The 14149-nt window shown below is 38.2% G+C and overlaps 1 protein-coding gene across 5 annotated transcripts in view; it reads left to right on the top strand.

The window, feature by feature from the left end:
• ATP2C1 (ATPase secretory pathway Ca2+ transporting 1) overlaps nucleotides 1–14149 on the top strand; it is a 155774-nt gene that overhangs the window by 122798 nt on the left and 18827 nt on the right. For all 5 annotated transcript variants that reach the window (XM_070376155.1, XM_070376157.1, XM_070376158.1 and 2 more), the window contains 5 exons: nucleotides 1471–1568; nucleotides 3683–3778; nucleotides 3867–3956; nucleotides 5731–5835; nucleotides 11601–11757. In XM_070376155.1, coding sequence (XP_070232256.1) covers nucleotides 1471–1568; nucleotides 3683–3778; nucleotides 3867–3956; nucleotides 5731–5835; nucleotides 11601–11757 — 546 coding nt within the window. The remainder of the gene's footprint in view (nucleotides 1–1470; nucleotides 1569–3682; nucleotides 3779–3866; nucleotides 3957–5730; nucleotides 5836–11600; nucleotides 11758–14149) is intronic.

The following is a 14149-nucleotide window of genomic DNA, read 5'->3' as shown; positions in this document are numbered from 1 at the left end:
TCCACTTACCACATCACTCTGCTTGACCCCCCACCTCAAATTGTATGTAATTATTTTATATTGTTAAATTAATCATGTTCCTATTATGGCTTGCAATTGTAGTTATCTTTTATTTTTTGTCTGGCTGTTGAGTGTGAAAACTGATAAACATCTTTTACTGTTGTGATTATGTAACTTACTTAATACCTTTGTATCATGATTGGTCAACAGAAGAATAGTAGAACTCTGTATCACCAACATTAGGCTCTATTAGAAAAACCTGTGATCACTTTTTAAAACCTAAATGTAGATCAGAATTATCTTGAAATGTTTTGAAAAGTCCAAATGCTCAGGTATTGCTTTTTTTTCCTCCAGAGCTTGAGATAAATTTCAAATGAGCAATCATGTTTAAAAACAACTGGACTGTATGGTGCTCTACCTAGTTTGTTTCAGTTTTTCTATTTCACATTCAGTGCTCCCATTTCATTTAGTTTATGTTCTCCAATATATCCAGTATTTTTTGGGTGTTCTTTTTCAGGTCTTTATCAAGCATTGTAGAAAAGCTTTGGTATACATAATATATATGCTTTATAGTTTTTTGAACATAACATGAATTTTTGCCCAGTTAAAAAAATTACAACATTTTGGTTCTGCTTGTTTGACTTACTATGAATAGAATGCTAGATTTCTAATTAAAAAATAGTGTACAACAAGCAGCAGAGGTGTACTATATAGCATAAGGAACCATGGTCAATATCTTGTAATAACCTATGATGGACAATAATTTAAAAAATAATAAATGTGATTTGTGTAACTGAACCACCTTGCTATGTACTTGAAACATTGTAAGTCAACTATACTACAATAGAAAATATATATATATTAAAATGAAGTAACATGAAACTGTAGAATTACAGAGATTTATTCTTGTTTGACATCTCAAGAAAAATAATTGATAATGATAGATCCTAAACTGTCATTCTTGAATTGAATTTATTAAGAACAGTAAGTATATAGTAGTTATATTGCTATAATGTAATTATATGTATGATACGAAAATTTTGGTAACTTTATGTATGTTATGAAGGTTCTTTTTATTTAGGAATTCAAAAATGTTAAATTTAGCTTCTAGTTTGTAGTTTAATATTGAGAAGGCAAAAATTCCTTAAAATACTTGCTGAAAAAATTACATGAGTTTATATTTAGGTAACCTTGAAACTTTCTAGAAAATGTATAAAGTTGCTATATAGAGTTGATATCAAGTAGCTTTCTCAAAAAAAAAAAAAGCATTTATCAGTATCTTTTTAATTCCAGAAATTACCTTATGATAAGTAAACATGATTAGAGAAAACAACCTAAAATTATCCATGAGCTTGAGTTTTACAATATTCAGAGAAGCAAGGCAGTTTTCTAGAATCTTTAATTTGTTTTCAGTGTAAACTTTCATTTTTTTTAAATGACTCTTGTGACTTATAGTGATTTATTCTTCAGGTTGCTGTAATGTGATTTGTTCAGATAAGACTGGAACCCTGACCAAGAATGAAATGACTGTTACCCACATATTTACTTCGGATGGCCTGCGTGCTGAGGTACTGTAGATGTTTTTTTTAACAGCAGAATTCCTTTTTAGGAGTCTTGGTGTTTAGAGTTCCTAACCATTCCAGTGTCTTCACAAGGGTGCAAGTTAGTTGACAGCTGAGTATTTTTCCATCCCGTGTAATTCTCCCAAGTCTTGATTCTGCTCCAGCTGTTCAGTGCAGAAATGTTGATCTCCCTCAAACCCTTTCTGTCTGTCTCTACATCCATCTGTTACCAGACTCTGGACCCTTGCTCTATCTGCAACAAAGGAACCTCTCAGAATTCCTTAAGTGAAGATGCTTTAATGGCTTCCCATTATGACCAGGGTCCTGAAGTAGGGCTGCTCATGGCTCTGGGTTCTGTCCCATACTTCCTTCCTCAATCTGTATCTCCCCTTGGCTTTCCATAGACCAAGTACACTGACTTTCTGGTTCTTGCAGTGTGACAGAATTGCTCCTACTTAAGGACCTTTGGTGCTGTTCTCACTGTTTAGGACAGTTTAATGTCCTAAACATTAAACTGTCCTAAACAGTTTATGCACCTCTTCTGCACCTTCATCCTTTGCACCTCATTTCTAACCCATTCCTTCAGAGAAGCTTTGCTGATCACCTAGAACTCACCCTGTGGTGCATGTTTTCATAGCTCCCTCCCTCTTTGTTTAGGTGAAGTCCTCTGTCTCTCTTCCCATGATGCCCTGAGCATAATAGAGCAGAAATTCTGGTGCCCAGCACAGGGTCTGCTTTGTAGTAGTACATACTTGTTGAAAGAATAAATGAATGCATGAATTATTCTACTTTAAAAATTGTATATGAGTGGCCCCTGAAGTGCATGTTAGTGTATGTACATTGGTTAATTTTGAAGCTGTATGAGGACAAGTTTCAATCTCAGCTAGTTGTGGCAGAATTTCTGACTGGAATTTTCATTAATACTACTTGTTATGGGAACAGTATTTTAAAATGTATTTAAAGCCAGTTCTGTGAACAAAGGAAGAATTTCACAAATTAACAGAAGTTGTACTTGGGTCTATTTAATCCTAGTTTACTAGGCCTCAAAATGAGACTGTATATTTAGGGTGTTAGATTTGGTTAGGATACCCAGTGCTGTGTTGTTGGATGTGTCTTTTCTGGATGATTCAGAAGGGTCATTGGGTTTACATGTGCTTATATGGTCCAGGTGTGAAAGGTAGGATATAAATTTATCTTGTGTTTTAAGCCCAGAATTTTGTATGTTAAGCATTAACTGTTAATTCCCTTAAACTGCCTTATTTTTATCGTGAACTTTAGCTTGTATTTGGCTTGGCTTGTTGTTGCAATATGTAAGTATCTGACTTGTCTCTGTCTCTGATTTTTAAAATTGGTGTGTAGCACACTATGTTAAAGTAGTTGGTAAGTGCTAGGGTAAATCACTTATCTCTGAGCTTTGCATATTTACAAAATGAACTCTGTTTTTGTCTAGGTCATAGGTTTGTCACAAATGTCAAATGTAATAGATTGGAATTCTTTGCAAATTGTAGTGTTATATAAATGTAGGACGTCCCTGGTGGTTCAGATGGTAAAGAATCTTCCTACAATGCAGGAGACCTGAGTTCAATCCTTGGGTCGGGAAGGTCTCCTAGAGAAGGGAATGGCAACCTACTCTAGTATTCTTGCCTGGAGAATTCCATAGACAGAGGAGCCTGATGGGCTACAGTTCATGAGTCGAAAAGAGTTGGACACGACTGAGTGACTAACACACACACATACACACACACCTATAAATGTAATGTTATGTAAATTTAAACTCACTTATATATAGAGATTTTCATGGTTTATTTTCCCTTTTTAATAATATGTTGTAAGTAGAAGCAATAGAAGGTTATATTAGCAATTATATTGTTTACTTACAATGTACTATGTATTATAATTAGCATAATAGTTAATTATTTGTATGGAATTAACTGTAGGTTTATCATTGTAGTGAAAATTACTATCTATTCCTTTTACTATTAAATGTTCTTTTAGATAAATTTAAATGCTTCTCTACTTTTAATAGTGTCATGATGAACACAGCTCATCACTTTTCTGTTTTCATAAGTATTGTCACTGCCTACTGTAGTGTATTATTGACTCTACTTTATGTTCCGTAGGTTACTGGAGTTGGCTACAATCCATTTGGGGAAGTGATTGTTGATGGTGATGTTGTTCATGGATTCTATAACCCATCTGTTAGTAGAATTGTTGAGGTAAATACTGCTTTCTTTTTAAGAAAGTGGCTTTCTTCATAATGACTTAGGATTCAGTGATGGGTTCATAGTTGTGTGTTTCTCTTAGGCTGGCTGTGTGTGCAATGATGCTGTAATTAGAAATAACACTCTAATGGGGAAACCAACGGAAGGAGCCTTAATTGCTCTTGCAATGAAGGTATGTGCCTGGTCCTCTCTTCTTTGACATGTGAAAACATCACTCTCACAAGAGAATATGAACCCGTGGATTTGAGTGTTGCTGGCTTTTAGGTGTGGAGTGAAGAAGATGCACAGGATTTCATAGTTTGTACTGCCTTTTGGGAACCAATTGTAGTCTTTCTGGAAATACAGAGCATGAGGGTTTTCACTATAACTTTCTATCTCCTACATGCAGCATACAGACTAATGACCAGTGATGGGTTTATTCTTACAAAGAAATGCTGTTGTTTTTCGTAATATTCAGAGTGTTGTATGAAAAGTTTTATAAATACGTGTAATTGCTGATAAGTGCCAATTTTCAAACATGAAATAGGCAACATTCTTTAGTATTTCCATGTAAAGGTATTAAGGCCAAGATGAGAAATCAGCTTTTCTTTTTCCAGTCTTCCCTTTCCTTCCATTATTAATTTCTTAAAATTAATGTAGAGATAGTGTTTCTGTTGGGAAGAAAGGGTGCTAATCTCAGTGACTCTACCCCAGTTAATCTCCTTTTCTAAGTCCTACAGTGGATTAAATGAGAAACCTAAAAGTCCAACCTGGCACTCCCATAACAAAAATAAAACTGCTTTTAAGAGCAGTTTTAGGAAACGTGTATAAAATAGGATGCCTCTGAATGAGGTTGCTTCTGTTGAGATTCAGTATAGAAATGTAGGTTGTTATAATATTGATTTGATAAAGTCAAATTGGTGGTTTTATAATGTATCTACTTCTTTAACGAGAAGTCCCTTTCCTTTTTCCTTTACCATTTGTTTTCCTTGTAACTAAAAATAGCATAGTATCACTTTTTAAAAATATTGAAATTTATTGTGTTTAACTTTCTCCTTTTGAGAAATAAAGAACATGAAACCACCTGTTTATGGGTGGGGACCTCACAGTTTAGGTAGGAATTCAGTAGTAACAGACTGGAACAAATGAAAGGCAGACCAAGGAAGCAGACAGTCTTAACACTGAGCCACGTATCAGAAGAGTGCACTTTAAGACTTGGAACCTGAACTTTGAAAGGAAAGAGGGATTTAGATAGGGATGGAGTGGGGTGTAAGCTAGGTGAAGAGGAAGAATAAAAGCTTGAGGAATACATAAGGGTAGACTGGATTGTGACTTTTGAATTGGTTAGCCTAGGTGAAATGAACAGTTTGAATGGCCTAGAGGCTTGTTGAGTTGGCTGTGTGATGGGTTACTGCAGGACCTTTAAAAGCCAGGAAGGAGCAGTAAACTTGATTTTTGAATAATTTGAAGAATATTTTTGAGTAGTATTTTGGAATAATTTTAATGTCATACTACTGCATGGCATTAGTAGTAGTCAGTGTGTCAGTGGTGGGGCGAGAGGGTATAGGATGGCAGCAGCAGGCAGGGTAGATTTGAGTATCTACCCTGTTTGAGAATCGAGGAGTTGAGTTTGAAACTTCTATTGATTATACAGTATGTATTGGCTGGATACCTTTCTTTCTTACCCTACTTCCTCCCAGAGTTTGAGCCAGTTGAGATTTTAATGTAGTCAGTGTTGAAATTTTGCTCTGCACATAGTTCAGTAGTGTGCCCTGGACTATCTATATGCCCAGGCTTTCACACTGAACATGTATGCTGCTTTTCAGAGAAGTATGGTATAGATGGAGTGCTGCTGTTTGAAGATAATCCAGGTATCTCTAACCTGCTTCCCTGCAAGTTGTGACTCTTGTTTCTTTGTTAAAGGAAAAAGAATTGGTGAGAATTAACTTTTCTTTTGTGCCATATAGATGGGTCTTGATGGACTTCAACAGGATTATATCAGAAAAGCTGAATACCCTTTTAGCTCTGAGCAGAAGTGGATGGCTGTTAAGTGTGTGCACCGAACACAGCAGGTATCTTTCCATTTACAGAAAACTTACTCTGAATTGTTTAACTAGATTACTATTTTTCATTTACTATGCACCTTTAGATTTAAGCTGTCATAGACCATAACGCAGACCAGCTCTGAAGTGTGTGTCATTCATAGTAGACTCAGCCCTGGTTGTTTTGTGTTCTCTTTGAATTTATGCACAAACATGTCAGTTTTGCTGTGTGAGCAAACAACTGAAAGGAGCTGGAGCCTGGTCTCAGTGTCCTGGAGCTTGTGACATCAGTCTTTTGACACGTTTTTTATTCTTGGTGACAAGTTTCTGCTGACTGACTGTTGTCTGTGTTCTTCCACTGAAGAATGTATTGTCTTCTGACTGAACAGAACCATATTCTCTTGCGGAAGAGTGGTTACCAAATGTGTATGATTCATGTTAGTTGGTCCAGCTTACAAACTGGCAAAATGAAATACACTGATATATCAAAATTCTCCCGTATTTCTAGCTGCTTTAGAAATTTTTACGCAATGTATTGAGTCATGAAATCTACATTGTATAATCATATCACTTACAGTTGCTATTACCAGCTTGATGTGTAAACTTACTTTGCCCTGAAAAATATATAGTTGTTATTTTTATATTTTCTTTATTAGGAATTAGTAATTGGTTATGTATTTCTGCCTGTGAACAAACATTTGAAACCAATTACATCTCTGTAGATGGGAATTAGGGAGAGGATTCCCTCTTACTTCTAATAAGTAGGAAACATTGGTTTTAAATTGCCCAACACTAAACTTGTGCCAGAAACTGATGATGAGGGGAAGAATAAATTTCTGTTTAGTGTTTAAAGGAACTTTTATGACCTCAGAGAAGGGGGACATTTGGAAACAAAACTATAAAAAATAAAATGGCTGTTACTTTAAGCTTTGTAATCTAAGCTTTCAAAAATTGCATCAGAATTAGATAATTTTCAGTTGATGTCCCTTGTCCATATAGTGATATAGAAAGAATATGTATATGAGTTTACTTGGAAGGTCTGTTTTTTATATTTTATATATGATCACACACTACTTCAAGGTAATGTGGCCCATGTGAAGTTTTAAGATTTGACTTCAGCAATTTAAAATATACTAGCCTCACTTGTATATTAAATCTTTTCAGTTGTGGGGTAGAAGTACAGAGTGGCAGGTAATAAATCTGGAAAAACTGCTTGACTTTTCTTCCTATTTGCTGATGAGTTTTTCCTATAAAACAAATCAACCAGTGTAACTAACAGAACCCAAATCCATTGACCTGACTCAGGATCTAGAAGAGGTCAGCCTGGCATAGACAGGAAAAACTTATCAATTTAAAAGCTGCCCAGGATCAAGTAGTTTGTCTTTAGGGGACTTTCACTTGAATTCACAGCCTGCATTTCCTCTTCATGGATCACAGCCTTGTCGTGGTGAAGGGGCTTGCATAAATCAAAGAAGCTATGAGCCATTCTTTGCAGGGCCACCCAAGAGGGATGAGTCATAGTGAAGAGTTCTGTCAAAACATGGTCCACTGGAGGAAGAAATGGAAAGCACTCCAGTATTCTTGCTGCAAGAACCCCATGAACAGTATGAAAAGGCAAAAAGATATTTCACTGAAAGATGAGCCCTCCCCCTAGGTGGGAAGGTGTCCAATATGCTACTGGGGAAAAGCAGAGTACAATTCCAGCTGAGCTATTTAAAATCCTAAAAGATAATGATATTAAAGTGCTGTACCCAGTATGTCAGCAAATTTGGAAAACTCAGCAGTGGCCACAGGAATGGAAAAGATCACTTTTCATTCCAGTCCCAAACGCCAAAGAATATCCAAACTACTGCACAATTGTACTCATCTCACACGCTAGCAAAGTAATGCTCAAAATTCTCCAAGCTAGGCTTCAACCAAGAACTTCCAGTGTTCAAGCTAGATTTAGAAAAGGCAGAGGAACTAGAGATCAAATTGCCAACATCCATTGGATCATCAAAAAAGCAAAGAGTTCCAGAAAAACATCTATGTCTGCTTCATTGACTGCATATGCTAAAGCCTTTGACCGTGTGGGTCATAACAAACTGGAAAATTCTGAAAGAGATGGGATACCAGATCACCTTACTTGCCTCCTGAGAAACCTGAAGAAACAGTTTGAACCCTACATGGAACAATGGACTCGTTCCAAATTGGGAAAAGAGTGCATCAAGGCTATCTATTGTCACCCTGCTTATTTAACTTATATCCAGGGTACATCATGCGAATCAAATGCCAGGCTGGATGAATCCCAAGCTGGAATCAAGATAGTGGGGAACAGTATCAACAGCCTCAGATATGTAGATGGTACCACTCTAATGGCAGAAAGTTAGGAAGAACTAAAGAACCTCTTGATGAGGGTGAAAGAGGAGAGTGAAAAAACTGTCTTAAAACTAACTCAGCATTCACAAAAACTAAGATCATGGCATCCAGTCCCATCACTTTAGGGCAAATAGTTGGGGAAAAATGGAAACAGTGACAGACTTTCTTTGCCTGGGCTCCAAAATCACTGAGGACAGTGATTGCTGCCATGAAATTAAAAGACGCTTGCTCCTTAGAAGCAAAGCTATGATAAACTTAGACAGTGTATTAAAAAGCAGAGACATCACTTTGCCTGCAAAGTTCTGTATAGGTTAGAGCTATGGTTTTTCCAGTAGTCATTTACTGATGTGAAAGTAGAACCATAAAGAAGTCTGAGTGCTGAAGAATTGATGCTTTTGAATTATAGTGCTAGAGAATATGTTTGAGAGTCCCTTGGACTGTAAAGAGGTCAAACCAGTCAATCCTGAAGGAAATAAACCCTGAATATTCATTAGAAGGACTGATACTGAAGCTGAAGCTACAGTATTTTTGGCCATGTGATTCGAAGAGCAGACTCACTGAAAAAGATGATGCTGGGAAAGATTGAAGGCAAATGGAGAAGAAGGTGACAGACGTTGAGATGGTTACATAGCGTTACTAACTCAGTGGCCATTTGAACAAACTCTGGGAGACAGTGAAGACAGGGAAACCTGGGATGTTGTAGTCCAAAGGGTCACAAAGAGTCGGACATGACTTAGTGACTGAACAACAATCAGTCTGTATTTATCTCTGCTCTCTCCCTGGAACCTACCAAAATGACAACCAGTGAATAAAAGATAAGACTTTCCTATACTTCCTCTTTTATTAGTTTATCTTTTAAAGGTGAGGCCTAAAATACAGAGCTAAAAACAGGAGATCAGGTTGAAATTCTTCATAAGGAGCCCATAGAAATGTTCCACGTACCTTTTCTATTTTTTGAGGCCAGACCAGAAATCTTATCCAGGGCACAAGCATAGAAGGCAGAATTACGCTTTAAGACTAAACACAGGATGATTAAGGGAAAGTTGTTGTCCGGGCTGCTAACTCTCCTTTCTCAGAATGCCTGCAGGGGCAGGTCTCCCCATATCCTCATTCTTTGTGTCAGAAGATGGAAGAGTTTCAGAGAAGCTGACTGGTTCTGGGGAGATCCCTACAGTATGGAGTGGTCCTGCGTAAGCTCTTTGTTCACCAGAAGAGTTTCCCTGCTCCTGGCCTTTGTCTCCTCACTCCACTGTGAGGGCCATCAGTTGATAAACCCTGCAGTACCCATGGAGTTTCTAGACCTTTATTTGCTTCGGTCTTGAATGTAAACAGACAGACAGGGGTTGTGAGAGCCTTGGGGAGGGTCTTCAGTATAAAAGATGCAGACCAAGCCAGCAGAGAAAGGGATCTCAGAGAAACAAAGTGCTGGGTTTTAAAGAAGATTTCCAGAGACCATGAAAAATGACAACAAAATACTTTAAATAGATTGTTTTTCAAATAAAGTGAAGGAGTCTATCAGAAACTAGAGAAGTCAAAAAGGTGGACAATATAAAAGAGAAGATGTGAAAATCAGAAAATAGATGTAGGAGTTCCAACATCCACATAATAGTGGTGACAGAAAATGACAAGAGTTGAACAACATCAGGAGATTTTCTAGAGGGAGAACTTCAGTTTCTAGAATAAAATTGCCCACTGGCTGCTTTGCACAGTGAGTGGGTTACAGAGGGGTGGGGGTGAGGAAATAAACACACCAAAGCCCCTGATTCAAGTAATTTGAGGGCACTGAGAGAGAATTCTAAACAATTTCAGAGGTTGTTAGGGTGGGGAGGAAGGGCAAGGGGGAGGGAGTATACATACAGATTAGGAATTAAGTGGCTTCTTAGGCTTTCCAGATGCAACTCTGCACACTAGAGGCTGGGAGGTGATTGAGCCTTCAACTGAGAGGAAGTCTCTTCCCAGCTGAACTTACATATGTGGGGGTGAAATAAAAATGTTTTCACACAAGTCTCAAAATGCATAGCCCACATACCTTTTCTTAGAGCGATATTGATGGATAAGTTATTCCAAGGTAAGAATATACACTAAAGGGAGACTTAGAATCCAGTGAGTTCTGACCAGTGGAGGAGTGAAGGGAAGCTCCAGGATGCCAGTTGTGTAGCAAGCCTGGAAATGAGCTAGAAAAGGAAAGGCGGGAGTTCCTCAGACATCATATGGGAGGAGTAATAGCTTTCCTGCTCATTGGATCATGTGCAGAATACATTGAGAGGTGCTTCATAATATGACATGGAGAGCTTGGAATTAATTAGTAATAAGTATAAAGGAAACTAAGCAAATAAAAAAAGAGGCAATTATTAACTGTATGAAAGACAAAACTTGAACAGGAAGAAATGTATTTGGCTTATAATAGGCCATGGAAAGAACATTATACCTTTCTGCTGCCTCTGCTGCATCTTCTTACCCAGGGACCAGGGAGATGGATGCTCCTCTCAGTGTGAGCTCATACTGTTGTACCAGGGACAGAGGAGGGCCACATTATGGACTGGTTCATAAATCACCAGTAGTAGTAAATAAATCACCACAAGTAGTACTTGGAAGAGACACAAGTACTACTTATGTTTATTCGCCAAAGCAAAGCACATCTGACTTCAGAGTGGTACAGAGGGGCAGGAAATACATTTCTGCCACGTGCCTCCAAGGAGAGCTGAGACATTTGTGAACTGTTCTGGTGGCCACTTGGCTCAGCAGTGAGGAGTTAGAAAGTGAGCAGAACACTGGTGATTCTTGTTCTGTGTGTATTAGAACAATGGAGAGAGAAGGAATAGGGAGTGGGGGTGGCCAGACTATCACCTGTCACAGCAGACAGTATAAACTGACAAGTAGAAAAGTAGCTGTAAAAATGTAATTTAAAACATGACAATAAGTACCCAGGACAACAGCCAGAAGAGTTAAAATTGGTTTGCCTCTGTGGAGCATAGGACTGGAGGTGAGGAGGTTGGGCAGGGGACTGCAGGTTTTCATTGTAAGCTTTTGAATATTACTTAACCAAGATAAAAAGTCTGCTAATACCCACAATTGCAAGCTTGTTGTGAGCATTAAATGGAGTCACATATATGCATGTAACAGCATTGTAGAAAGCCTGAACCATTGTTCGTGGGCTGATGTTAGACCTCTCCTGTTATGTTATGAGCTCAGATCTCAGAGTATGGAGCTGAGTGTAGACGTACCTTCAGTATGGAGGTTGAAGGGGTAGAGTAGATGCTGTGTTCTAAAAAGGATGCAGAAAGCTCTCTCATGAACTTTTAATCATCAGAGTTCAAGTGCTATCTTGAGTTACTTCTCTGTGTATTATGGGAATCCATGCTGCTTGTTTTTGACCCCAATGGCTGATATATATGAATTAAAACTAACTTGAATTTATTTGCTCTGTTTTTTCTTAGGACAGACCAGAGATTTGTTTTATGAAGGGTGCTTATGAACAGGTGATTAAGTATTGTACTACATATCACAGCAAAGGACAGACCTTGACACTCACCCAGCAGCAGAGAGATCTGTACCAGCAAGAGAAGGCCCAGATGGGCTCTGCAGGGCTCAGAGGTAAGTCCATGTCCACACAGTCACCTTGGTGGAGAGGTAGTGCTGCTAACTGCAGATGGATTCGTGCTTCACATCTGAGCTGCCCAGCTCTACGCAGGCTTTGTAGAGCCCTGCCATTTCTGAAATGCTAGGTTTCAGTTGACTAATTGGCCCCTAGAACATAAGTTGGAAACATAGCTAAATATGAAACTTCTAGTTCTTAGAGATCTGCAGTGGTCTTCTGAGCAGCTGACAGAAATTTCATTTTAGACAAGTTTATCTTGTGAGAAGGGTAATGAATGGAAGTAAAGTGATGTTACTCCTTCCGTATGTCATCACTTGGTGTTGTTTATTAATTTGGAATTCTTTACTAAATATTAAGAGACTTAAATCTCTAATTCTTTAAACTGAGGTAGTTGCTGACTCCTTCCCGTCTGTCACCAGAGAGGAAAGAGGTGTCCAGACTTGGCTTTGTGAAATGCTGCTGACTGGACAGTGATAGGGAGAGGGGGTCAGCTGGGCACACACACATCAGCATGAGTAGGGTTGAAGATCAGGGGTCAGGGCCATTCCTGGTCTTTACGTTCTGGCTTGTGGGGAATATGCGCCCATGGGTGCATGCACACATGCATGCATGCACTTCTGTAGTCTTTCTCAAGGAAATTACAAGAGTTGTCTTCCTTAATTTTATTATTATTTACAAAACGAAAGTCAAGCGCCACAATTCTGGGAGCAGGAAACAAGTATGTAAAAAGTATTCTTAATCATGGTTCACTTAAGCAAGGTGAACCATAGATTTACAGGACTTCTGTTCTTATAGTGTAGGTTTAGGAAGATATTCTTGTGGCTTCCTTTGAGGGCAGTGTTTTGTTATTCTTAGTAGCTCACAGCTAGAGGGTTTTGAGTTGACTTGCATTTATAGAATCTTAAAAGTATGGTATGTGCTCCCTGTTTTCCTTAATTTTTTTTAACAGAAGCGTCACAGTTTTTTGGTGGGGGGAGGTGGGGAGGCCTAGTTCTCTTAATCTGAAAGATTGTGGAGCTTTGTGTATGTGTGGTTTGGTGTGGTAACTTTGTGAAATGGACCAGACATGGTGTGGAGCACATCCTTGTTTCACAGGCTCTGGGAAACATTCTGGGCATCCATCTCTTGCTTCACATCTCTTCCTCTTCTTATGCTCCATTTTCCTCCCCCTGCTGAAATTGCCATGATGAAAAGTAAAGAATAAATGAATAAAGATTTTAAGTTTAACTTGATATGAACTTATCTTGTACCTTATAAAACCTAAGTTTCTTAAAATACATGTGGTTGTTAATTTTAAAATTGGAATATATTTTGCTTTTGATGTTTCAAATATAAAGGAGGGAGTTGGGGATCCTTCACATGAAAAGGTCTACATACCTTTGTCCCATACAGTAGCATTAGATCTTCATTTATGCTAAAGAAGCAAACAAATAAATACAAAATACTGACCTCTGGGCTGATACCATCCGTCCACTGAGGGTGCCAGGAGCTGGTGTCCCTTGCTTAGAATTTGCTGACACATGGGTTGATACTCACTTCCCCCTTCTGTTGCCATCTTCCTCTGTTCCAACACAGGAACTGTCATGTGGCTTATTCCCTCCAGAGTGAAAGCTTTTGGTGGGGCTCATATCTCCATAGATTTTGTGTTGGAAGTCATTTGCCTCTAACCATGGTTTTCCAAATGTATCTTATCCTTCATACCTTGTGCTTGAGTAAGGATAGATACATCCTGTGGTCTCTCTGGGGCTTTTCAGTTACCCCACGAGATACATATGTTTAGTTTGTGCGCTTTGTGTGTGTGTGTGTGTGTGTGTGTGTGTTTGGTAAGTTGTTCAGTCTTTTAGTATAATATCCCAGATGTAGACACATCCCTCTGGCTAAAAAGGCAGCTACTGCCAAAGTTCTGGAATTCTGAGAATAAGCTAAATGATATTTGGAAATGAATAGCACTTTGTCCTGTATCTTAAGTTCTAAGGATGATAGGAAACTAACTATAAAGGGTGGTAGTGCTGCGATTCGTGGGGTCGCGAAGAGTCGGACACGACTGAGCGACTGATATGATCTTATCTGATCTGATGGTGGTATTATTTATGTAGTTTTAAGAGAACCAAAGGTATGAATAAGAAACACCTGTTAATATAGAAAGAAAGAGAGAATATAAACTCTTGTTGGTATTAGTGGTTTTACAATTACTTTACAGGTTAACTGTATCTTCCAGAGTTTGTTGTGTACAAAATTGTTGCATGTTGTCTAATTAATATAGCCTTTTAAAACTTCAAGCTATTGAATTATGCTGAAGACCTGTAAGATGGAAAGATGAAGATACAATAGTAGAAATCACTATTCAAAGATGTCTGTTTAAAATTGACTTTAAAGCTCAACAAACCT

The sequence above is a fragment of the Bos mutus genome, chromosome 1, assembly GCF_027580195.1.
Source record: "Bos mutus isolate GX-2022 chromosome 1, NWIPB_WYAK_1.1, whole genome shotgun sequence".
Taxonomy (NCBI): domain Eukaryota; kingdom Metazoa; phylum Chordata; class Mammalia; order Artiodactyla; family Bovidae; genus Bos; species Bos mutus.
The sequence above is the reverse complement of the archived record's forward strand: the minus strand, read 5'-3'. Positions and strand labels throughout refer to the sequence as shown.